The following is a 23,678-nucleotide window of genomic DNA, read 5'->3' on the forward strand; positions in this document are numbered from 1 at the left end:
AATAATATTTTTTTTATTGATCCTGAGCAGGTATATCGGATAAGTGGTATTTCAAAAAAATTTATGGAGAAGGGGATATTGTTTATGGTCCGCAAGAGGTGGATCTGTGGAGGTTTGACTCGGATAAGGGTATAGCTAGACCAATTGAAATATTTTTATGGCATTGTATGGCTGGTTAATGTAGAGTTTCAGAATAGATCCTAAGCAATAAGAGTCGACCGTTAGCGTTATAGTGGACCGTAGAAGTGAAGGTGTTTACTGGTATGTCTTTCAGATAACTGATATCTCGGTTTGGAGGAGGTACCTGGAGCGGGCAACTGAGGGAAGTTGGTCACCTATGTTGTTTGTGCAATGGAGGTACATGGAGGGAGCTGCAGGCTGTAGGTAATGTAGAGGATAATGTCAAAATAGTGGTACACGAGATGGAAGAACCGGATGTTGGGCAATCCTTGGCCGATCTGACAGAACCAATAGGTGAGACAGACAAGGGGGAACTCATCCATGATCTAATTGAACAGATGAAGCGAGAGAATTAGGAGGACGAGGAAGCTCCTGAGGATGACATCCTTGGATGATGAGGATGATGTTTATGTCCCTACGGACTGGAATAATCTTGCTTTTGCGAACGTAGTGGTGAATGAAGGTTATCATATGTCGTGGGAGTACAATCAGAAAAAGGTGTGCCAGGGGGCTAGGTACCCTAGCATCCAGGTTGTCAAGGATGTTGTTGTTGTTGTTCAATGGGCGATATCTCTTTAGAGGTAGTACATTGTTGTGAAGTCCAACAGGAAAAAGTATGATGTGAAGTGTGTGAATGAGGGTTGCCTATGGTGGGTGCATACCTTTAATGGAAAGTATGTTTTAAATATTGTGAGGTCTCGATAGTTGTGGACCACATTTGTTAGTTGGACAAACTGAAGAAGCACCACATGTACCTATCATCAAGTTTCGTTGTCAACATCATGTATGTTCATATTGTGAACAATCTGAACTTTGAACCCATATCCATAATCAGGGCAATTGAGGAGTAAATCAGTACACTATTAGCTACGACAAGGCGGAGGGTGAAGAGAAAGGAAATTGAGATGAGGTTCAAGATATACGAAGCATCGTACAATAATCTCCCATGGTTGCTTCGCACCATTGCTCAGAGGAACCTTGGAACTTACATTGACACCGCACACTATCGGTTGGTGAAGGAACATGGTAAGTTGGTCCTGCAGTGCATATGTTTTGCCTTCGAAGCATGTATTCGATCTTTCCAGCATTGTTGTCCTATCCTTTGCATCGATGGGATCTTCCTTACTAACAAGTACATGGGTTAGATACTCACTGCAATTAGAGTTGATGGAAACAACCAATTATTATCAAGGGCCTTCGCCTTTGTCGAGAGTGAGAACTCAGATAGCTGGTATTGGTTCTTGGACCGCGTCGGAGTTTTGTTGTGGGGAATCAGTCGAATGTTTGCCTTATACATGATCGACATACAAGGATTTTGAGTGCAATCCTCGACTTGCAGAATGGTTCATTTGAATGCCAAGTCGGACCCATCTGGCAAGATTTGAAGAGCGAGTGGTGCATGCAACATTTGGGTGCTAACTTCTTCAAGTAGTTCAAGAACAAGAACTTGATGAACTATGTTAAGAGATTGTGTAGTCAGAATCAGCAACGTAAGTTCAACCTCTAATGGAAAAGGCTAGATGAGCTGACCACGAAGCAAACAGAAGAGCGTGCATAGAGGCTAGTGAAGGAACATGAGAACATTCCTATTGCTCTAGGTAGCCTCCCACTGGATCCTCCAGAATTGAGGAGGAGGACTGGGTCATTTGTTAAGACGTTCTTTGGGTCCATATTGCGAACTATACTCATAACAATACCTTTATCCTTTATCAACCACAGCCTTGTCGTTTCAAAGAATGGATCGACGTTGTGAGACCATCGTTCAATGGGGTTGAATCGAAGAGGCCAAAACCGAACGGGAGTACGAGATCAGGATGGTGAAAGCACGACAGAGGCAAGAGGCACGTCATGAGTGGCAACAAGAATGTTAGCGGCAAGAACAGGAACACAAGCAGCATGCTGAGGACCTTTAAAGGTGAGAGGAGGAACACCGCCTACAGGAGGATATTTTAAGGAGGTGGAGGCCAAATTTTAGAGGCGTGAGTAACTACTTCAGAGGTGTCAAGCTCTCCTGCGTTGCCATGAAGAAGAGGAGCGTGAAGCGGCACGTGATAGAAGGGGCAAGTATCTCTGGCCCATGCAGTAGAATCCATGTTCTATTCTTGGCATTGCAATATTTACAACCATGTATCGCAAATTTTATATTAATCATAGATGTTTATCTTTGCAAAGCAAATTGCCGGCTTCTACTCTCCTCGTCGGATTAATCCACTTTTAAAAATATCTCTGGAATGGATTCACAATAATTAAAAAAATAAAAAATTTGTATTTCATAATCATTCCTATTTCCATTTTAAATTAAATAAATTAAACTACATGTGGCCCGTTAGGATGTCACCCTTTTAACGGGCGATAGGTCATATCGTCATTCCAACATGCGACATGAGTATAGAGTTGTAAAATTTTAAAACAAACATATATATTTATAATTTTGGATTTAAAAAATTAAAAAAAAATCCCAAGGAGTAGGAGGAATTGAATCAGAAACCCCACTTGTTCTTCTTGTAGCCTATTCCTCTGGGGCTTGTCTTCCTTCCCAAACTGAGGCTGTGTCTCTCTATCTCCCAATCCCGATTGCTTTGCTAGGTCGAGGCCTCCCTCCCCTAGAGGTCTCTCACTCAGGGAGTGTTATGTGTGCATGTGCAATATTTGATGAACCCTGTGTTTGTCTTGTGTGCATGATAGATATATGAAACAAAATGAAGAGCACAACACAAATGATGAGTCTACTTGCTAATTTCTCCCAATTTTTTGCTGCATGGAACTGAAACGAAATCAAAAAATTTGAGGCATGCATGGCATCTGGTGGGGTGGCCCTCAATCACTCCGAGGCTGGGTACATCCAGACCGTTAGCTAGCCAGCAGGTAGAGAGAGAGAGAGAGAGAGAGAGAGAGAGAGAGAGAGAGAGGGTGCAGAATGCAGAGAAGACTGCAGAGATGCAGGCAGATCTACTGCTGCTGCTTGCTCTCACGTGGTATGGCAAATCGGGAATCCATGCCAGCACCTCCTCGGCCTCTCTCTCCCACCCACAGTCCCACTTGAGCTGAGAGCTGAGAAGCAGCAGCAGCTCAGACTCACAGTCCACAGACCCCAGCCAAAAATATACTTAATGAAATTTCGCTAACCCATCATCCCAGCCTCTGCTCTGCCATCCGTTCCCTTTCGAGTCTCTCCTCGCTGCTGCTTCGGCTGCTACCTCAATCTCCATCCACCGCTGCTATCTCTTCGATTCTGCTACGCCCTACGCCCAGCTATGGAGCTCGCAGCGCGGCCGGACGAGGACGAGGCGCGCCGCCGCCGGAGCACCGACTGCATCTACTTCCTCGCCTCCCCGTTGACCTGCAAGAAGGTACTTACTCTCCTCCTCCCCTTTTCTCCTTCTCCGCGACTGCTTTGCTCATTCTTCTAGTCACTATCTACTGACTTACTGCGATGTTTTCTTTCTTGGATTCTTCTTGCTTTCTTGGATATGCTTGCGCGCCCAGATGCGGCGATCTGCTTCCGATTTCACGTTTCGTCCACTGTCTGTCGCCCGATGCGATTTTAATTTCGGTTCATGGTATATATACATGTGGCCCAAGCCTCAACGATCTGGATCGCTTCAATCTTCTCGGGTTCCCCTTCTGTTCGTCCGGGAATGTACTGTAACTAATCGTTCTGATTCCCTCCAGCTTCTTCTTTTTTTACTGGCACTCCAGCTTCTAGGGAGCGCGCAACTTCGAGCGAGGCTTCATTTCAATTTACTTCTACTTCTGCGGAGGGAGGGAGGGAGGCGTTGCTTCATGTATTTGTAAACAAAAAATAGATGCGTATATACTGATTTATCTAGCTAGATCTGTTTGGTCACTGTGATTTTTAGCCTCCTCCAGATGGGTGCCATGATATCATATTAGCCTTCTCCACTCTCCAGAATGCTTATATATGATTATTAGGTTAGCATTTAAAATGTCAAATGTTTGCTTGTTTTTCAATTGTGAATCACGATACCGTCCTAGGTCCGGTTGGTGCCGGGATCTCTTACTCGGCATAGCTCGATGCAATGAAAAGAAAAACAGAAACGCTTGATTAGGTGGCTTTGCAAGAACTAGGGAAGAACACCAGTTATGTACTTTAGGCTAAACATATGAATATAGAATGATTTTTCCTATGATTTAGATGATTCGCTACGGGAAGCCTCTTTTTTGCCCTTTTGGATTGCAAATTGGGCGTCTTGTGCATCTTTCGCGTGTTGTCATGCCCCAATGGAGCTTTCCTGGAGTTTATAATAGCAGGATGTCTTCAGTACATTGAGGGAAACAGAATCATTCCTCACTACATCGTTTCAACATTCCAGCTTTGTTACAGGAATACTGCAAAGATAGCAGCTTGTTTTCTAGTTGCATGGCAGTGGAATCTCTAGGTTTAGAGAGCATAATACTAGATACACCAAATATTGAGGCACTTTAGGGCACTAAAACTTCGATAGCTATACTTCTAAGTTAGTAAATATGGTAGTGCCTATTATCCGGCTAATATCCATCATGCCTGCATTTAAATCAATCTTCATTTCAGCATTCCTCAAATCCCTGTCCCACATGCCACTAGGGGCACCATCTCATCTCCGCTAAACAAAGTAGGCCACAAATACTGTAGTAGTGCAGTAGTAGCAAAATCAGAGCTGAATAAGGTATTGTGGGAAATCTGATGGAGACATAATGACCTTTCTTCAGGTTCTTATGATAGATGGATGCTTGGTTTCTTCAAAATGCAATCCCCTTATCTGAATTATACTAACATGTTGTTTCTCCTGCATGCAGGGAAGTGAATGTGAGTACCGTCATAGTGATGCTGCCAGGATGAATCCAAGGGACTGTTGGTATTGGTTTAGTGGCAACTGTGTGAATCCCAAATGTTCGTTTAGGCACCCGGTACTCCCTCCCCCTCTATTGGTCTTGAATTGAAATTACTGCAATTCTAACCAGTTAGTGCCTCAGTGGCAGTCAAACATTGTACGAAGCTATAGAAGTTTGTGTAACAGCCTTGTTCTTGTTAATTAATAAGCCTGCTTTATCTTTCAGCCACTGGACAGCCTCCTTGGAGCACCAACAACTCCACGGGCAGCAGCTCAACAGTCTGCACCACAAGTTCCTGTGCCAGCTCAAGCCCATGGATATACTCCTGCCAGTGGCACAGGCACAGCCAAGCAGGGTGTTCCATGTTATTACTTTCAGAAAGGCATGTGTGCAAAAGGGGACAAGTGTGCCTTCTTGCATGTGCCACAGGCTGCTGGAAATCCTGTTCCACAGCTGACGGCAAATGTTTTTACTCCTGCTTTGCAGCCTAATCCTCAGTTAAAGAACTCGTGGACAAAACCAAACTCTTCGACCCAACAGAATACGCCTTTAGGAATATTTGATAAGTCAAATTCCAGCGCTCATGATGGCAAACCAGCTCAGAAGCAAAATCTTGCAAGCAGGGTTGATCAGTCATTAAGAAATTACCAGAATCACGATAATTCTTATGTGCAGTCTGGTACGGCAAAGCATCACAAATCTCACTCTTCAGTCGAAGATGACTTACCTGAGAATGGTATGGAGGTTGGCGAATTTGTGAGGGAGCGTTCTGCTGGTTCTGGTGTTCTTGTTGGCTGTGTCGATGATGACTCTGAACAGTCATTCAAGGGAAACCATAACGGTTACCATCATAGTAATGGGGAGCATCACACTGGGATGATGAGGCAAAAACATGGTAGCTATGAATCAGAAAGGTCATACAGAAGTTCAGTTGATAGCTTGTTGTCAGAGAGAAGGATTTCTCAGAGCGAGCCTGTGCCTGCAAATGCAGGCAGCTCGGATTTGCGCCACAGGCTACTGAAGCAAAGAAGGCTCAATGAACCAAGATCAACGCAGGTACCTGATAGGCATGATGCATATCTTGAGGATGAATGCCACAACCATCATCATTGGCGAGGTGAAGAGCAGGCTGCCCATGACGGTGTCTCACGATCTCGATTGCATGGTAGAATAAAACTTCCTGGGGAGACGTCATTTGATAGACTTGGCTCACACTCAGAGAAAGAGAGCGATAGAGGGCCAAGAGCCAGATTGTCGCCACCAAAACACACAGACCTTCGAGGGAAGCTTCATGAAAGGCTAAAGGCTAGATCAAACGAGGATATCCCTGGTAACGCAAAAAGTACCGTGGCAAAAGTGAGTGGTGTTGAAGATGCTGGATCACTGAACTTTGCTGGTCCAAAGAGCCTTGCAGAGTTGAAAGCAAAGAAGGTTGTTGCCAGTTCAGGAGAAGATTCCATCAAGAGTGCTGGCTCTTCTGCAGGACCAGCTCGTATGACTTCAGAAATAGTTGCCAGCAGGGCCTCCTCTGAGCCTGTTCCATTTCAAGGTCCAAAACCGCTAGGTGTCATATTGAAGAGAAAAAGAGAGGCGACTTCTGAAAATGCTGCCCATTCTGGCAGCATACAGGAAGAAGACACTGTAGGAGTGGAAGAATCTCAGAATAAGTTCCAAATCATTGAGAGCGACACGGTTGATGTGAACACGGAGGGCAATGAAGAAGAAGAAGAAGCCGCCTTCTATCCTGAAGACGATGTGGCGTACGACGATAGCCTCTCACCTGTTGACGACAATGCCGCTGAAGATACAGGTAAAGAGCTGGAGGAGCATCAAGATGTTGAGGCAGCAGAAGACTGTGACTATGAGGCGGCTGACCTCAACGCCGAGGAGGATAACGACTACCAGGAGTACGAAGATGATGATGATCCGGAGGATGACGATGACTTTGCGCGAAAAGTGGGCGTGATGATCTCCTGAAGCAAATGAGCAGGGTGTGCGCCATCACTATGGCGCACCCAAGTGTATGGCTGAAGTAAGAGTTGTTTGTGGTTCTCCGAAGATCTTCAACTGTATTTATCTCTTTTAGCGCCAGATACTTTTTGTTCACTGCGCAAAAGACTCAGGCTAATAAAGTTGGGAGAACATTGGTCGAATGGAAGCGAAAATGAGCTCATCGGAGAGCTAGTTGTAACAACCAAGCACAAGGAGTGACCTGTATTCAAATCTGCGTGTACTCTCTCCTACATATGTTGTGTTGTATTATTAGTTGAGAATTGAGATGACCTAACAGATTACATACTGTACTTCTACTTATTCTTTAGAAGGTGACAACAGGTCTACAGTTTGCTGGTAGAGCATACATTATGGAGGACTCTTGCCTCCAGATTTTATCTTCCATTCCTATATTTTAGATTTTGATATTTCAGGTCAAGTGTACGGCTGATACGAGATCGTTGTTTACTTGTTGTACAAGTCCCAGATCCTTAGATCGAATCCAACTGGTGTCTTCCCATAACCAAGATCCAACTGGTGTCTCATATCATATATAGTCTTGAACTAAAACGACTCATGTCTTCAATCAGAGGTATATGACGTTGTACGGATCTATCCATAGCCTAACAATACAATACTGGACGTTGTACGGATCCACCTATGTCCAGAGCGGGTCAAGAAACAAACTAATCTTATATATGTGCTGAACTCAAGAATTAATCTAAATACATAATGATTTTATTAAAAATAATTATTATAATATTCAAACTTGATCGAATAAACCGTCTTACAAAAGTGACATTCGAGGATAAAAAATCAATTAAACTCTGCAGCGGAACTAAATAAACTATAATTCTTTACGACTCTTTCATAGGTATCATTAAAGAAGAAAGCATTTTAGAACAATCCATCTTCAGCGTACTCCTCTATATCTTATCCAACTGAGTGTTTGGTGATAACAAGAGTGAACACTTATCGTACTTAACAAGTTGTGAAGGAAACATTATGCATATAAAGGCTTGACAAGAATAAAGCTAATATGGCTCTCTTGCATAATCGGCATTTAAGTAAAAATATTTAAAAAACAATAATAATTAAGTGAATAACAACACACCTAAAGATTCCTTCCATCTTGACTCAACCAACTAATCAACACCTTAACCCAAAGTTTCATCCACTAAGTTTGAACCCTCAATCATAGTTCCTACTACTACGATTGATCATCCTCAACTATGATTCCCACCATCATAGTTGACCCAATTAAATAAAATATCAAGTTATAATCATAGTAGGTTTCAGTGCCGCTCATAACCGTGAGCATGGCTGAATATTTAGTGTTAACTTTACAAAGGTTGTACTTTATTCATAAGACGTTTCATCCCATTTTATCAAGCATTCGTTGATCGACGGAAAACTCTTACACACTACCGAGGTGTGTGCTAGGAATCCACTACAAAACCTTTACAATACCCCTCTCAGCACGTGTCTACCCACTAAGGTTTCACTATCACGTGATTCCACCGTAACAACGGAAGCCCCCTCTTACGCCTTTCGAATCCTAAGACATCGTCAATTCATCACTCTTCTACCTGGTCTACACTATGCTAAGAGTAAGAAAATTACTTAGCTAGGTCCGTCTCATACCAGATTTATGGTTATACTGTAAATATCGAAAGGTCACCTTATGAACCGATCCTTAGATTTGAGCAAGACTAATATTTTTTTTCAACCATACATCTCATCATACCACATACTAAAATCCCTATACTATATTACTACAAAAATTATTCTATCATATTTTATTATAGTTGCATAGAACCATTATCAAGTTCGTAGTACAATTATCATTATTATCATCTCAAAGCAAGGCTAAGCATCATCTACCCATCCATAACCTAAACTTATAGTATGGCAACAAGAATGATAAGAGAAAAACTAAGTAAAGCCTAACTCTTGGGATTCCTAATAAATTATTAACATGCATATTTATAAAATAAATATTTATAAAATTGGGATAAAAATAATCAAGAGCACAACTTACCTTCAGTGAACTTAGTTGGGTTTCCAAAATCCTGATCCTGCACAAACCTTCTAGCTCCTCCTGAACGTTGGCGTCTACTCGAACATACGCGAAAAAGCAACAACGTAGAAACACCAAGATCCAAAAAGAACCACAACATACAACAAACATCATCACTCAAAAGATTACACTATTCTAGACAATCCAACAAAATAACGGGTCAAAACAGAGCTATGATTGACAAGTTATGATTTTCTAAGATTAAAACATGACTAGAAAGATTATCTATAGATGAAATTATGATGCTAGAAATTTTCTAGAATTTTCTAAAGCCATCTATAATTTTCTAGGATTCTTCTGGATTTTCTAGCATTTATTTGAATTATAGAACTATTTAAAACTATTAAATAGAATTAAATAAACCTATAAAACATTATTAACATTTTTAGAAATTAATTTACTAATTATTAAAAAATCAGAATTATTTTTCTATTAAAAACTATTTATTACATAATATTTACTAATTATGATGTCAGTAAAACAATTAAAACAAACAAAAGAAAAGAAAAAAGCTGATTCGGCTGCCAGCGTTGACGCGGTGTGACATGTAAGCAAAAGCGCTGATGTGGTCAGGTGACCAGGCCTGATGACGTGGCACCGACTGACTGGGATTATGTTGAACACGTGTCGCACTCGAATTGGCTACCGAAAGGGTATAAAAGGTTTCTAATCTACATCGTCGAATCTAGATCCGACGGCACATATGCTTTGGCTCTTGATTCTAGTGATACAGAAGGCGGCGCTCTGGTGACCTATCTACTCCGATGAGCTGCGAAAAATGTTCGGAGAGCACGGGGAACTCACCTAGGGTATGTGTCGGCGTCGCAGAAGCTCCAGAGAGGCGGGTGACGGTGCACTGTGGCATGGAGTTTCGGAGCTCGATGGTGAAGGGCTCCAGTGTCGATTTCTTCTTGGCGACTTGGGCAAAAGATGTGGGATGGTCTGGGGAGGCTCTAGGGTCACATATATATATGCGGGAGGCTACCATATCTCCAAATTGACTCAGATTTGAAACGAGAGGTGGCGACGGCTCAAACTCGAATCCGAGGATTCCAACGTGCTCGGGACTCTATCTCTTGGGCAAAAGCTCGCATATAGGCTCTGGAATCTTTCCCTTTTTGATCTATACATCACATCTATCTCTAACTCGCAAATTTGATCGGGACTTCATACGGTCGTCGGTCTCCTTTACGTGTTCATCTTGGACTTGGCTCAGGCTTTGGCCATTCCGACGCGGGCTTAAGCTTCTAGATGCCCTAGCGAATCCGTTTGGGTAGTTGGTGCTTGCTCTCCGGCTTGGACATGACGTCGACAGCGTGGTGGTGCCAGCTAGTGCTGCTGCGAGCTAAAGCAGAGAAAGAGAAGAGAGGAGGGGTGGCGGGCTGGGCCAGCAGATGAGCTGGGCTGGCTGGAGTTGGGCTAAACAGAGAGAAGAGAGGAGGAGAGAGTTGAGCTTTGGTCCATTCAGCTCAGAAGCTTTTCTTTTTTCCATTATATATATATACATGTATTTTTATATTTATACAGTTTATATATCATATATATATAGGCTCAAATAAATAAGCAATCAAATATATATATATATATACACACACACGGCGAGGCTATTCTGCGCCTATACGCAGTTGCTATTCGCACTGCGTACATCCCCTAGTTACAATCCGAAACACTGTGAGTTACAACTTGTTAGGTAGACCGGTTACAACTTCATATCCAGAAATGCATAATTGCAACACGAGTAGCTAACACTGTGAGTTACAACTTGTTATTCGCACTGCGCACATCCCCCAGTTACAACTCGAAACACTATGAGTTACAACTTATTAGGTAGACCAGTTACAACGTCACGTCTAGAAATACATAATTGCAACACGAGAAGTTAACATCGTGAATGATAACTTGTTATTCGCATTGCACACATCCCCAGTTACAACTTAAAACACTGTGAGTTACAACTTGTTAGGTAGATCAGTTATAACTTCACATTCATAAATACATAATTGCAACATGAGAAGCTAACACTGTGAGTTACAACCTGAAACACTGTAAGTTACAATTTGTAGAGTGTGCGCAGACATGAACTACAGTGAGCATACCTGCAGAATATATATATATATATTATACTCTTCGGATTATTTAACTTTGCAAATTCTTTTATTTCCTTAGAAAAGTTTATATTTTCTTGGTTTTAGGATTTTTGGGTTGTTACATATCACTAGACAAGGCCTGAGGTAGTATTCAACCAAAAAAGTTAAGAAACTATAACACATCAAATATTCGAGATGATGAGGGTCTTAAATTCCATTACAAAACGTGAAACGAATTATGCTATTATCTAATTATGTATACCAACTATCAGCAGTTCAAAGTAAGAATCCTTTGGCTAAAACGTGGTGCAAGAGATCCTTAAACATGGTGCAAAGTGATAGGAATATGGCTCCAAAACATGATGGTTTGTGCAATTCCCTGACCTCTTATTAATTTCATTGAAGAAGACAATTCAAACACAGCACAGTAGTGGCAGCAGCTAATTTTCGTTCTGTGTCTTGAGATTAATTTATTTTGAAGACGGCTAATACTAGCAGATAACAGAGTAGTAGTAGAAAAGAAGAGTGAGCAGTGAGCTGGCAAGAAGCTGCAGGGTTTTTTTCGATAAAGGAAGTTGTATTGGTTCTTATCGTTTTATCATCGGTCGCTGCGTAACTCGTACGCACACAGCCACCACCAAAAAGGAAAGAAGAAGTAAGGGGAAAAAACATGAAACGGAATCTGTAAAAGGGAAAGAAGCTGCAGGATAGAAAGTAGAAACCTGAAGCAGTCAAGGGTGATGACGATGCATATTATGCTATCTAGGTGCAAGCGGCCATGGCACCTGGTGGTCGAGAACAGGAGTCCCCGCCTCATCCACATGGCCACCCTTGGTGAAGGAGAGGAGGATACCCATGGCGGCTGCCGCCGCAAGAGCCAAGGGAGGAGGTCCCCGAGGCCGAGGCGGTTGAGGGTGGTGGCGTACTCGAGGTGGTGGGTGACGGCATTGCGGTGCTAGACAAGCGCGCCCTCCTAAGGAGACCCATCCTTGAATTCGTCAGCCGGAGCGAAGGTGGAGAAAGGATGGCACCGGGGAGCAGCGGCATTGGAGGGCCCCGGCCGCGGAGACGATGGCATCATCACCATCATGAGGTGGGGTCAAGCCGAGCGAGTCCTCCAGTCGCTGCCTCGACTTGAGTTGAGCCCAGATTCCTCACAGCCTCCAGCCCTCCAGCTAGGGAAGGGCTTCCATTCCTACTCTACTCTACTACTACTGCGGCTGCTTTGGTTTGCACCCATCAGCGAATGCATCAGACAATACACTATCAGCAGCGCAGCCGACAATACAATACAAACTGCCAACAACTTTCTTTTTCCTTTTCCCCTCCAAAATAGATAATAATACAACAAGGGATCCAGTTTGCAAATGAATACTCTGCTAAATTCACACTGACGGGGAATTCAAACTACTAGAATCTTACACGATGATTCTTCTAAGTAAAACCAACTCCAGGCCTATATATATGCCCCAGCTATGATTTCATCAAGATCACAATGCACCTAAGATTTCCTTTGTTCGCGCTTGCGCTCTTTCCTTCTCTTCAGGCCCATCCAAATCCCCAATGTTGTCATGATATTCCTGCCACAGAAACCAAAAGATAACTAGATTGTTCCATCAAAATTAAAACATGAAGTACATCACCAATTGAACAACTCTCTTGATGATTCCCTCTGTCGTGCAATATGAATGCCTAGATCTAAATGCCCACCTCTCACTCAGGGTCACCAAGACACATAAATCATCAACTACGACACCGGTTTCAAGACTCCAGACTATAAGGCGGTACCATAAATCAAACTAAGTCATCAGCAAATTCAAACAGCAAATGCATGATGGCATACCTCAAGTATATCCTTCACATCCTGCTTTGTCAGTTTGTTCTGTCTAAGAAGCAACTCTATTCTTGTCCTCATCTGGGAATTCCTGAAAATTAGTGGTACAGACAAAAATGATCAGCAATGCCTTCTGCTCTAACCTCCTAACTCTGTACAGCAATCCAAGTAACAGGGAAAACAAAAACAAAAAATGCAAGCTCTACTTACCCAGAGTGCAAGATATGTCCCAGAATAAGTGCAATTAACTGAAACATACAAAACCTTAGTTCAGACGCATGGAAAAGTAAACAAGAACCAAAGCGAGACAGGTTGAAAAACTATCAGATAAGGAGTACAACATTATTATGTCAGTATGGTATTACCTGTAGTGTGTAGAGCCCAGCTTCAAGTTTTCGGTTGTACCGCTCATCATCGTCCATCTAAAAGAATAGGAATGTGTTTCTAGTAATTCATTGTTTGTTCAAAATGGAGATGATGAAGGCAACAAAGTATCAAAGGCACCTCTAAATCTTCCAAATCAAGACTATCAAGTCTTTCAGTCTCTTCTTTCACTCTGTCTGAATACCTGTACAGAACAAGTAGAACATGCAATCAGGAAATTAAGTAACCAGAAATAATAAAGCCAATTCTCTTAGTTTTCTCCAAATCAGACATACCTTGTGTAAAACTCCATCAGACGGTCTATCTTTTCGCATTCATTCTCAACAAATTTTCCTAGTAGCCTGATCCTTCTTGAGCCTTTGGTGATACCACCTAAGAGAAGTGGAAAATAACCAAACATATGAGTAAGATGGTGTCATGAATTTGGGTGCGCAACATATTTTGCACACTGACAATATCTGCAGAATCAGCAAACCTAACTACATTTATTATCACGGATAGGGGGATACAAAAACCTTTAACATGTAAGAAGATGCCATCACTAACATATATTAATGTATTTAGAAAGGAGAAGTCAACCATAGAATTATAACAACTGAACCACAGAAAGAAAGCAGGTGATTATGGACAGGGACCAAATACAGTATGGTCAGAATAGATGCTGGGTTGGTCTTATCCTGTTATCCAGTTCTGATGCAAACACATGTGTGACATTCTACCAATTGTTTGAGAAACCATTGAACATGCAAACATAATTGTGACATGCTAGCAATTGTTTGAGAAACCACTGAATCTGCAAGTGTGATGACAGTCTTCCCAGAAGTACTGTTGCATGTATGCAGGTAGATGAAAACCGTAGAAGAATTGCGGAAGTCCAAATATACAATTAAATGTGAAACTCTTACGAGCAGAATTTAGGAGCAATAGGTAATACAGCTAAAGCGGCTTTCTAACCAATTACCTAGCAAAGATTGGAGTAAAATATACAGGCTGCATCCACAGTTGCCCCTGGAAAATTAGTTTAACTGACAACTGTGTGGAGTACTTATGGATTAAAAAAATAAGTATATTTCTGTTGATCCTCGATGGCAGGTTCATATACGGGAAACAAATTAAGAAGCAGACTTACCAGGAGAAACACATTCAGCCATAGAGAAGAAAATATGTAACTGATACTGGAATGGGCTTGCCTGCTTACCAAACAATGAAGCAATCAATGAAATGATACGTTCTTCTAGCTCCTCCTGATAACTCTCTTTCTTGTTTTTCTTGTTAACGGGAATCTGAAAAGGCATGCGAGTTTGGGTTAGGAACACCTGAAATTGATAAGCCTACAAATATACATGACTAGCCCCACTAATAGGTTGTCTGGGAACAGTTGTCTGTTATTACATGATATATATAGCTTCACAAAAAAAATGAATATACTACAACATCTGAAGGGAGAAGAAAGGAAAAGAGCAGCGTTTACTTGCCTTACCCATGAGGGCTGCGAAAACAGTCTTAAGCCCGAGCACATCAACAAAGCGCTCGCATGCAGGCGGGAACCTGGTCATGGCAAAATCCAGTGTCCGGATGGCGGAGCTGTAGGCCAGCTTCTTCTGCTTCATTATGATGATCATGAGCTCGACGCCTTCTGCCTTGACAAACCTCTCCTTGTTCTCCATGGGCATGAGGATGCAGCAGAGACAGTCGAAGAGGTTCTCGAGCATCTCCTCCTCGTCGGAGGTCTTTGGGTCCCTGGATTTGTACATAGCAACGGCCTGCAGCAGGCCGTCGACTCCGTTGATCTGGCCCAGTCGCTTCTGGTTGGCGGGGCTATTCTGCAGGAGGATGGCGAGGATCTCTGAGGCGTACTGCTTGTTGGCGTCAAACTCGCGGGCCTTGAGGCGCGCGAGGAGCCAGCGGAGGACCTTGGTTTTGTCGCAGACGGCATCCGCGAGGTGGGGGCGGAGGTCGAGGAGGTTCTCGAGGACGGCGAGGGTGTGGTGGACGGCCTCTGCCTCGTCGGGGTCGGCCTCGGAGAAGCGGGAGAGGTTGTGGACGAGGAGATCGAGCGCGTTGGCCTCGACGAGGGCGTCAGCGAGGGCCTGGACGCCGGCGAGGTCAGATGGGTCGTCGGAGTCGGTGAGGTCCGCGAGGAGGGAGGCGGCAGCTGCCGCGAGGTCGGCATTGTCGTGGGTGAGGAGGGAGGAGAGGGAGGGGGCGAGGCCGATGGGGACGAGGTCGGGGAAGAGCTCGGGGGCGCCGGCGAGGAGGCGGAGGCGCTCGACCTCAGCGTGGAGGGCGATCTCAGAGTCGGCGAAGCGGGCGGGGTCGTCGGGGTACTTCATGCGCGCCTCGAGGTTGTCGCGCAGGCGGCGCTCGAAGGCGAGCAGCAGGCGCTTGGCCGCCCGGAGGTCGAGCACCTCGACGGCGTCGGCGGCGGCGGAAGCCTCGAGGGCGGAGAGGTCGAACTCCCCGTCGTCGTCTTGGATGCGCTTGCGCTTGTGGGCGGCGGCGTCCATGACCTAGGGTTTGAGGGCGGGAGTTGGGGAAAGAGGGAGGGGAGGTGAGGTTGGAGGAGTCCATTTGGATGGGCTTTCCGGGTGGGGTAGTCCAACTGACAGGGAATCAAATCAAATCACATTTTTGGTTCTATTAAGAATAATCAAATCATATTTTTGTTCTATTAAGAATAAGATAGATATTTACAAAGTGTCTATATGTTATAACGAAAATATAAATATTGAACGTGGTAATATGAAGTACAAATTTAAGATATAGAAATATAGACGAGTCATATAAGTGTGGTGGAACAAATATGTCAGAAATGATGTTGTAGATTGATTTCAGATGAGATGTAAAAAAGTATGATGAGATTATCCACTATTTTTCCTTCTAATATCTTCATTTGTTTTTATTAGTCAGATGAGTCTCATATTTGTAACGATAACGAGGCGAAGAGGCTAAAGGACGAGGTTGGATAGCAAAAATGGTTAAATTAATAAAATTTTAGAGGTTTTATTATATGAGAGGATGATAGGAGAAGACATGATGCACAAACAACTCATGATTTATATAGTCGAGATTAATCAATTTTGGTTCCAAATGACGAAATAAACAATCATGCCCCTCCCTCTCTCTCGAAATGTATCCGGAGTAAAAGATAGGAAGATGTACAATCGGTTAGGATCTTAGATTCTACGATAATCCTAAAATGCGATCCTACCTGAACGTGTCCGATCCGATTCAATTCAGTATCACGATTTTAACAACCTTTGGGAGCGCTCTAGATTCGTACGGCATCTCAGAAACTCGTTTTGTTTCATTCATCCATGAAGAAATATGAGTAAATCACACCTGAAGCTCCCTGAAGCAATAGTTGAGTATGTTGGACCCTGTCCCACCAATGATGGCCAACCTTTGTTTTCTTCGTCTTTTGTTTCGTTCCCTGCAAGGTCGATGATTCTCCTCAAAGGAGATCATCAAAGATGCTTTGGAAAAACCATCTACCCGAGGCTTTCATTTCAGACGAACGGACCAGCACCCTTGAAGAACAACCACAAGGGCACCAAACAATACGTTGGTTGGACACATTTTAACCTAGGGAAGGAAGATAATTTTCTGACCAAATGATACTAACAGATACAGAAACAAGAAGATTTCAGGTTCACTTGTACCCACAAAGAAAGCCAAGTTTGTAGGACCAGATCAGATCAGCAGTTGCAGACAAGGAAGGAAATGTCAGCTGACTTTCATTTCTTGTGCGCCCTGCAGTCCGGAGAGTTGTGGGGCAAGGGTGACAGTGGATGCCTTGATGAATCTGCACCGCTAAAGTCGATAGCCCGACCACCAACTGGACTGCCATCCTTCAAAGTTGACGACTTGCGCTTATTCTGCAAGGAAATCATGAGGCAGATGAATATTCAACAAGAGCCAGCAAAATCTATCTGAAGCTGCTAGTATGATGGGCAGACTGCCATCCTTCAAATTAAGCTCAAAGATCCTCATTTCATTTCACCTTGGAGGAGGTACTGGCAGATTGCTTTCTCTCAGATCGGCGCTGTCGCTCTTTCTCCAACAAACCCAGCAGCCTTTTGTTCTCTTCGTCAAGAATTCTATTGTCCTCACACAGCGTATTCACCTTGAATGAAACAAAAACAAACATTGATTTTGACCAATACGAAGCAGCAGGCGAAGGACATTTTAACCCAGCTTGCTTGCTTGCTTTAATATCTCACCTCCTCCTCTGCTTTGTCAAGATTCATCCTCAGGGCCTCCTTATCCTTGTGTAGGTCTTGCACTTGAGCCGTCAATGCTGCCAACTGCATATTCACGATTGTTCAAGAGTTGAGACATGAAGAAACTGCATCCTATTCAAGTGTAAACACTGGTGGAAATCAAATAATCTCAAGGTTGCCAGATTGCATTACTCATTCATAGATAAGATATTGTTCAAGGATATTGAAGTTTGAATACAGCGTTAAAATCAATTTAAACCACTGGCGCGACTGGCAGATCAGGATACAACACAGCAGGCATTGGAAAATTGAGCGGAGGAAGGGGGTACTGACGTTGGCGTTTTGGTGGAGGCGTGCGCGCAATTCCTCGTTCTCCCTGGCGAGCTCGTCGCAGGACTCCATGGCGCGCTCGAGGTCGCGCTCGTAGAGGGCGCATTCCTTGGCGCATTTAGTGGAGAGGTCGTTGTAGGCGGCGGCCATGGTCTCCTTGTCCTCGACGCAGCGGCGCAGGCCGGCGGCGTTCATGGCGGCCTCGGCCTGAGGATTTTATTTGTTCCGTGAGCCGGATCCAACCAAGCAGGGTGAATGACTGAATGGATCAACGGACCTTGAGGAGTTGGATTCGGCGGTGGGCGGCGCGGAGGTCCTCCTCGAGGGAGAAGACGTGGTCCTGGAGGCGGCGGCGCTGGTCCTCGGAAGCGAGGAGCTTGAGGCGGAGGGAGTGGTCGGAGACGGGGAGTCCGAGGGAGGTCTGAATAGAGTCGCGCATGTACTCCTCGGCGCCGCCGGGGAGCGTCGTAACCCTAGCATCCAGCTGCTGCGCGGCCATGGATCCCATCCCCGCCCCAGCTCGGTCCTAGAGGCGATCCGATCCGATCCAAATGCTTTGCCCTAGAGGCGGAGGTGGTAGAGGAGATTTGGATTTGGATTCCAATGGAAATCTCGTGGGGTGGGGGCAAGGCGGAGGAGGAGGAGGAGGAATGGTACCCTATTTGAATCTCGTGGGGTGGGGGCAAGGGAAGGTAGCCGTTGCGCTGGGCTGGGCCTCCAGTTGGGCTTGCTTGCTTGGGCTGGGCCTCCAGTTGGGCTTCCTTGCTTGGGCTGCACCCATCGATAGATCAGATCAGGTCAGGTCAGGGGACTTGAAAACAAAAGGAAACTTCCTTGCTTGGGCTGGACCCATGAAATCTAACTTTTATTTATTATTCTCATTCTCCAGAACTATCAATCATTTGCATGCAGCTAAATATATAAGGAGGGAGAGAGAGAGAGGGACGTCAGAATCTTACTTGGAGGATAGGAGATATAATAGTGAATGCCTTCCTTCCCTCCCTCCCATGTTTCTTCAGACAAAAGAAGAAAAGAGAGGAGAGGAGAAAAACGAAGACAGCATAACTTGTCCTCCTCATCCACCAATGTGCTTTGATTCTAGTATTATTTTTCCTTCCTCTTCTCCCAAGCATCATCCATGCTGCATTGTTTTGTACTGTGCCTCCTCTCTCCTCCTCCTCTTCTTCTTCTTATATAAATTGCCACCCCACCCGGCATTGCCTCCTGGTCGTAGCTACCATTTCAATCAGCCTTGTTCACCTCTCCTCTTCTCCTCTTCTCCTCTTCTCTCCTGACCTCAAGGCTGCTGATCCACCGTGCCATGGCCTCCGGGACCGGCTTCAAGAGGTCAGACAGCATCGCCGACATCATGCCCGAGGCGCTGCGCCAAAGCCGATACCAGATGAAGAGGTGCTTCCACAGGTAACTAACTCTGCTAGCATCTGCAAATCAACATCTCTCCATCCATGGATATTGATTTGGCCTTCAAATCAAGGTATGTGTCCCAGGGCAGGAGGCTCATCAAGAACCAGCAGCTCATGGATGAGCTGCACGAATCAACGGATGGCAAACTCCACAAGGACAAGCTTGCCCAAGGCTATCTTGGCTACATCATTTCTTCCACGCAGGTCATCCAATTCCCTTTATTTTCTTTCTCTTTCATTTCCTTCTGCAGCTTTTTCCCTAGCTATTCTCAAACAATTTTGACAAGGAAGGAAGGAAGGGAAGGCTAGCTTCAATTCTGAACTTTATGTTGTGCACAGGAGGCAGTGGCACTTCCTCCATATGTCGCGTTTGCTGTCAGGATGAGTCCTGGCATCTGGGAGTACATCAAAGTCCATTCTGCTCATCTGTCCGTCGACCAAATCACGCCCTCCGATTACCTCAAGTGCAAAGAGACCTTGTACGATGAAAAATGGTAACTCCATATCATACTCTCTTTATATGTTGCCACGTGACTGCAGAAAGAAACACAATCAGCAAAAGTAACTGCTTGTTCATGTTGCGTTTCAGGGCACAAGATGACAACTCACTCGAAGTCGATTTTGGTGCCCTGGATCTCTCGACGCCTCATCTCACGTTGCCTTCATCCATAGGAAATGGGATGCGGTTTATCTCCAGATTCATGTCTTCAAAACTGAGCGACAAGCCACACAACATGAAAACACTGCTTGACTACTTGCTCGCACTGAACTATCGTGGCGAGGTACGCAGATTTTCAGCTGATCCTTCATTCACAATCTTTCAGTGTAGCTAATTGGAATAAACTCTATTCTCCTCGCCAACATGCAGAAACTCATGATCAATGACACCCTCGACACTGTTAACAAGCTTCAGACAGCACTGCTTCTCGCTGAAGTTTTTGTCAGTGGCCTGCACAAGAACACACCATACCAAAAGTTTGAACAAAAGTAAATGACAGATTGATACATACAAAAAAAACTTTACAAACATAGGATCAACACGACCTATCTGATACGCTGTTCCCTGATGCAGGTTTCAGGACTGGGGACTGGAGAAAGGATGGGGTGACACTGCTGAAGCATGCAGAGAAACACTCAACTGCCTCTCTCAGATGCTCCAAGCACCGGATCCTATCAACATGGAGAAATTCTTTAGTAGGTTACCATCAGTATTCAACATCGTGATCTTCTCCATCCATGGTTACTTCGGCCAAGAGAAGGTCCTAGGTATGCCAGATACCGGCGGTCAGGTATGCTGCTCTCAAATGGTCCACGGCTCAGAAGTCACAGTTGTTCATGCTTGAAAAGGAACCCAACAAGTTTGATCTCCCTTTCTCGACAGGTTGTTTACATTCTGGACCAAGTTAGAGCTCTCGAAGAGGAACTACTGCAAAGAATCAAGCAGCAGGGCCTGAATGTCACACCTAAGATTCTTGTGGTAAACCTCGCCGTCATGAAACTAGAATCCTAGAGATACATATACCAGAAAGCATCTAACAGTCACTCATGTTGCAGCTAACAAGGCTCATACCAGAAGCAAAGGGCACCAAATGCAATGTAGAGCTTGAAGCCATTGAAAACACAAAGCACTCGAGCATCCTCCGTGTGCCATTCAAGACTGACGATGGGAAAGATCTTCGCCAGTGGGTCTCCCGGTTCGACATTTATCCTTACCTAGAGAGATATGCGAAGGTTTGTCAGCTATGGATTTCCTTTTTTTTTTCTTTGGTACCAATAACACATTGACAACTTGGGAGTTAACTCTTCTACCTTGACAATTTCAGGATTCTTCTGTCAAGATCCTCGATATATTGCAGGGCAAACCGGACTTGGTCATCGGCAACTACACTGATGGCAATTTAGTAGCATCCCTTGTGTCAAGGAAACTAGGAGTCACTCAGGTGAAGAATGAGCCACTAAAATATAATCATGTAAAATGTTCTTTTGGAACCAACCGAACTTGACACCACATTACAAAAACCTTGTCAATTAACAGGGAACGATTGCACATGCTCTTGAGAAGACAAAGTATGAGGATTCGGATGTCAAGTGGAGAGAAATGGACCAAAAGTATCATTTCTCCTGCCAATTTACTGCTGATATGATTGCCATGAACACTAGTGACTTCATCATCGCTAGCACCTACCAAGAAATAGCTGGAAGGTCAGTTTACTTGGTAACATATAATCTTCTTACCCAGCGGCTTAGCAATGTTGCGCTAATGATCAAACAAATTCAACGACAAAATGCAGCAAAGAGAAGCCTGGCCAGTATGAGAGCCATTATGCATTCACAATGCCAGGGCTCTGCCGCTTCGCTACAGGCATCAATGTCTTTGACCCCAAGTTCAACATTGCTGCCCCTGGTGCTGATCAATCTGTTTACTTTCCATTTACACAAAAGCAGAAGCGTCTGACAGACTTACACCCGCAGATCGAGGAGTTAGTCTACAGCAAGGAGGACAATGATGAGCACATGTAAGTACATACCTTCAGATTATACATGCTTCCTTTGATTTCGGCAGTGTTGCTGGCAAATCTGAACCGTGATTTGATTGAACCAGAGGGTACTTAGAAGACAGGAGCAAGCCAATCATATTTTCAATGGCAAGGCTCGACAAGGTGAAAAACATCACTGGGCTGGTTGGATGGTATGGTCAGAACAAGAGGCTCAGGGACCTTGTCAACCTTGTAGTCGTCGGAGGCCTCCTGGACCCCTCGCAGTCGAAGGACAGGGAGGAGATTGAGGAGATAAACACGATGCACAGTCTGATTAACATGTACCAGCTAAAGGGGCAGATCCGTTGGATAAAAGCACAGACGGACCGTGTGCGCAACGGGGAACTGTACCGTTGCATAGCAGATACCAAGGGAGCCTTTGTTCAGGTACATGACCAACTTAAGACAAGTACTCTTGGCAGCTTAAGCATAAAACTCAAAGCTAACCGTGTCATTGAATGCTATGTCTTTCAGCCTGCACTCTATGAAGCGTTCGGACTAACCGTCATCGAGGCAATGAACTGTGGGTTGCCAACCTTTGCAACAAATCAGGGAGGCCCTGCAGAGATCATCGTCAATGCGGTTTCAGGTTTCCATATCAATCCACTTGATGGCAAGGAGGCAAGCGACAAGATTGCTGACTTCTTTCAGAAATGCAAGGAAGATCCCACGTACTGGAACAAAATTTCCACTGCTGGACTGCAGCGCATCTATGAATGGTAAATGTGCTCACGTCTCCAATCTGCTAAATAGGGAAAATTGCACCGCAACACTGCACTCATCTGTACTTTTGAATTTGGCACTCATTAATACAACTGAACTCGGCAGATTTACACTCGTCCCATAATAAAAGCACTGAGTGGCACACTATGTTTTTATTGAGAAATAAATCATGTGTAATGTGTTTTATTTGATTGTAGCTACACATGGCAGATCTATGCAACCAAAGTTCTTAACATGGGGTCAATGTATGGCTTCTGGAGGACTCTGAACAAAGAAGAGAGAGTGGCCAAACAGAGCTACCTACAGATGTTTTGCAACCTTCAGTTTAGGAAGCTGGTGAGTTCAGGGCCGGTACAAGAGCAATACTACTACCTAGAGTATCTATTTTGAAGGAAAAGTATTCAAGAATATAAAACTGCATGTTCTTCCTCTCAATATTTTCAGGCAAAGACTGTACCGAAATTGGGAGAACAACCAGCGCAACTCACAGTCCCTGATAGGATTATACCAAGGCCAAAAGAAAGGCAAGTGTGCCCACTCCTAAGAAATTTACTGAAAAAAGAGCGGGGGAGCAACTAACTGACCGGTTTGTTGTTTGAGCGCAGCAGAAGGACGCAGACAAGGATTCAGAGGTGAGCTCCTCTCATGCTGCAAACACAGCAAAACAGGATAGATTAATCCACGAGGTATACTGCGTCCGTGCAGGATTGCGAGCAGCTTACTTGAACCAGTACTCCCGACGGATGCAGCTTGAAGGAATGTCTGCTGTGCTTGCTTGCTGGACTGAGAAATGTATTTCCTTCTTTCCTCGTGTCTGTCATTGATTTGTAGAGATGTTAATAAAAATATAAAAGCGCGGCTGTCCATCATGATTGTGAGAGCAACAAGAATGAAGATTGTTTGGTGTTACGAAAAAGAAAAATGGAGACAAAAGTTGCGAAGTGCCCTAACATGAGTGACCACCAACCTGACATAAGCGAAACGGTAGATTGCCGATGTCTTTTCAGACTGTTGCAGAAAATGCCCATTGATTCGCCCACAGGATAATTTC

General features: G+C 44.3%; 4 protein-coding genes across 9 annotated transcripts; 2 read left to right on the forward strand and 2 right to left on the reverse strand.

Annotated features, from left to right (window-relative positions):
* The first annotated feature begins 3,084 nt into the window (after window positions 1-3,084).
* On the forward strand, window positions 3,085-7,384 carry LOC133920169 (zinc finger CCCH domain-containing protein 19-like). 2 transcript variants are annotated; one of them, XM_062364868.1, is made up of 4 exons: window positions 3,085-3,530; window positions 3,667-3,825; window positions 4,978-5,088; window positions 5,239-7,384. In XM_062364868.1, the coding sequence occupies exons 1-4, from the start codon at window positions 3,435-3,437 to the stop codon at window positions 6,988-6,990; spliced, it is 2,118 nt and encodes a 705-aa protein (XP_062220852.1). In that variant the 5' UTR covers window positions 3,085-3,434; the 3' UTR covers window positions 6,991-7,384. The 2 variants fall into 2 exon arrangements, with proteins under 2 accessions (XP_062220852.1, XP_062220853.1); XM_062364869.1 differs by lacking the exon at window positions 3,667-3,825 and having other exon boundaries at window positions 3,088-3,530.
* Window positions 7,385-12,469: 5,085 nt separating this feature from the next.
* Window positions 12,470-15,999, reverse strand: LOC133920172 (uncharacterized). The gene is made up of 8 exons (XM_062364878.1): window positions 14,866-15,999; window positions 14,589-14,673; window positions 13,666-13,762; window positions 13,511-13,574; window positions 13,372-13,428; window positions 13,217-13,254; window positions 13,016-13,097; window positions 12,470-12,752 (listed from the first exon to the last, which is right to left on the reverse strand). The coding sequence occupies exons 1-8, from the start codon at window positions 15,895-15,897 to the stop codon at window positions 12,663-12,665; spliced, it is 1,545 nt and encodes a 514-aa protein (XP_062220862.1). The 5' UTR covers window positions 15,898-15,999; the 3' UTR covers window positions 12,470-12,662.
* Window positions 16,000-16,172: 173 nt separating this feature from the next.
* On the reverse strand, window positions 16,173-19,041 carry LOC133920175 (uncharacterized). Its single transcript, XM_062364884.1, has 6 exons — window positions 18,903-19,041; window positions 18,221-18,714; window positions 17,947-18,150; window positions 17,614-17,697; window positions 17,394-17,516; window positions 16,173-17,268 (listed from the first exon to the last, which is right to left on the reverse strand). Exons 2-6 carry the CDS (start codon window positions 18,449-18,451, stop codon window positions 17,128-17,130), a joined length of 783 nt encoding a protein of 260 aa, XP_062220868.1. The 5' UTR covers window positions 18,452-18,714; window positions 18,903-19,041; the 3' UTR covers window positions 16,173-17,127.
* A 187-nt stretch (window positions 19,042-19,228) lies between these two features.
* LOC133920171 (sucrose synthase 7-like) lies at window positions 19,229-23,505 on the forward strand. Of its 5 annotated transcripts, none has more exons than XM_062364876.1 (17): window positions 19,229-19,365; window positions 19,439-19,571; window positions 19,707-19,861; window positions 19,957-20,149; window positions 20,236-20,354; window positions 20,440-20,656; window positions 20,749-20,844; window positions 20,922-21,098; window positions 21,191-21,307; window positions 21,403-21,569; window positions 21,659-21,883; window positions 21,970-22,291; window positions 22,379-22,623; window positions 22,825-22,963; window positions 23,072-23,151; window positions 23,233-23,259; window positions 23,333-23,504. In XM_062364876.1, exons 1-17 carry the CDS (start codon window positions 19,265-19,267, stop codon window positions 23,379-23,381), a joined length of 2,562 nt encoding a protein of 853 aa, XP_062220860.1. In that variant the 5' UTR covers window positions 19,229-19,264; the 3' UTR covers window positions 23,382-23,504. The 5 variants fall into 5 exon arrangements, with proteins under 5 accessions (XP_062220860.1, XP_062220861.1, XP_062220857.1 ...); XM_062364877.1 differs by having other exon boundaries at window positions 23,236-23,259; XM_062364873.1 differs by having other exon boundaries at window positions 21,970-22,623; window positions 23,333-23,505.
* The last annotated feature ends 173 nt before the right edge of the window (window positions 23,506-23,678 follow it).

The sequence above is a fragment of the Phragmites australis genome, chromosome 5, assembly GCF_958298935.1.
Source record: "Phragmites australis chromosome 5, lpPhrAust1.1, whole genome shotgun sequence".
Taxonomy (NCBI): domain Eukaryota; kingdom Viridiplantae; phylum Streptophyta; class Magnoliopsida; order Poales; family Poaceae; genus Phragmites; species Phragmites australis.

What these genes read in the sequence shown, in the direction of transcription:
- LOC133920175 (XM_062364884.1), bottom strand. Translation starts at nt 18,451, where the DNA reads ATGGGATCCATGGCCGCGCAGCAGCTGGATGCTAGGGTTACGACGCTC. An exon ending in GCCGAATCCAACTCCTCAAG is followed by an intron (nt 18,151 to 18,220) that starts GTCCGTTGATCC and finishes TAAAATCCTCAG; the next exon opens with GCCGAGGCCGCCATGAACGC. An exon ending in TTGACAAAGCAGAGGAGGAG is followed by an intron (nt 17,517 to 17,613) that starts GTGAGATATTAA and finishes GTTTCATTCAAG; the next exon opens with GTGAATACGCTGTGTGAGGA.
- LOC133920172 (XM_062364878.1), bottom strand. Translation starts at nt 15,897, where the DNA reads ATGGACGCCGCCGCCCACAAGCGCAAGCGCATCCAAGACGACGACGGG. An exon ending in ATTGATTGCTTCATTGTTTG is followed by an intron (nt 13,763 to 14,588) that starts GTAAGCAGGCAA and finishes CACTTCTCTTAG; the next exon opens with GTGGTATCACCAAAGGCTCA. An exon ending in CTGATGGAGTTTTACACAAG is followed by an intron (nt 13,575 to 13,665) that starts GTATGTCTGATT and finishes TGTTCTGTACAG; the next exon opens with GTATTCAGACAGAGTGAAAG.
- LOC133920171 (XM_062364873.1), top strand. Translation starts at nt 19,265, where the DNA reads ATGGCCTCCGGGACCGGCTTCAAGAGGTCAGACAGCATCGCCGACATC. An exon ending in TACCAAAAGTTTGAACAAAA is followed by an intron (nt 20,355 to 20,439) that starts GTAAATGACAGA and finishes TCCCTGATGCAG; the next exon opens with GTTTCAGGACTGGGGACTGG. An exon ending in TGCCAGATACCGGCGGTCAG is followed by an intron (nt 20,657 to 20,748) that starts GTATGCTGCTCT and finishes CTTTCTCGACAG; the next exon opens with GTTGTTTACATTCTGGACCA.
- LOC133920169 (XM_062364868.1), top strand. Translation starts at nt 3,435, where the DNA reads ATGGAGCTCGCAGCGCGGCCGGACGAGGACGAGGCGCGCCGCCGCCGG. An exon ending in TGTTCGTCCGGGAATGTACT is followed by an intron (nt 3,826 to 4,977) that starts GTAACTAATCGT and finishes TCCTGCATGCAG; the next exon opens with GGAAGTGAATGTGAGTACCG. An exon ending in AATGTTCGTTTAGGCACCCG is followed by an intron (nt 5,089 to 5,238) that starts GTACTCCCTCCC and finishes TTTATCTTTCAG; the next exon opens with CCACTGGACAGCCTCCTTGG.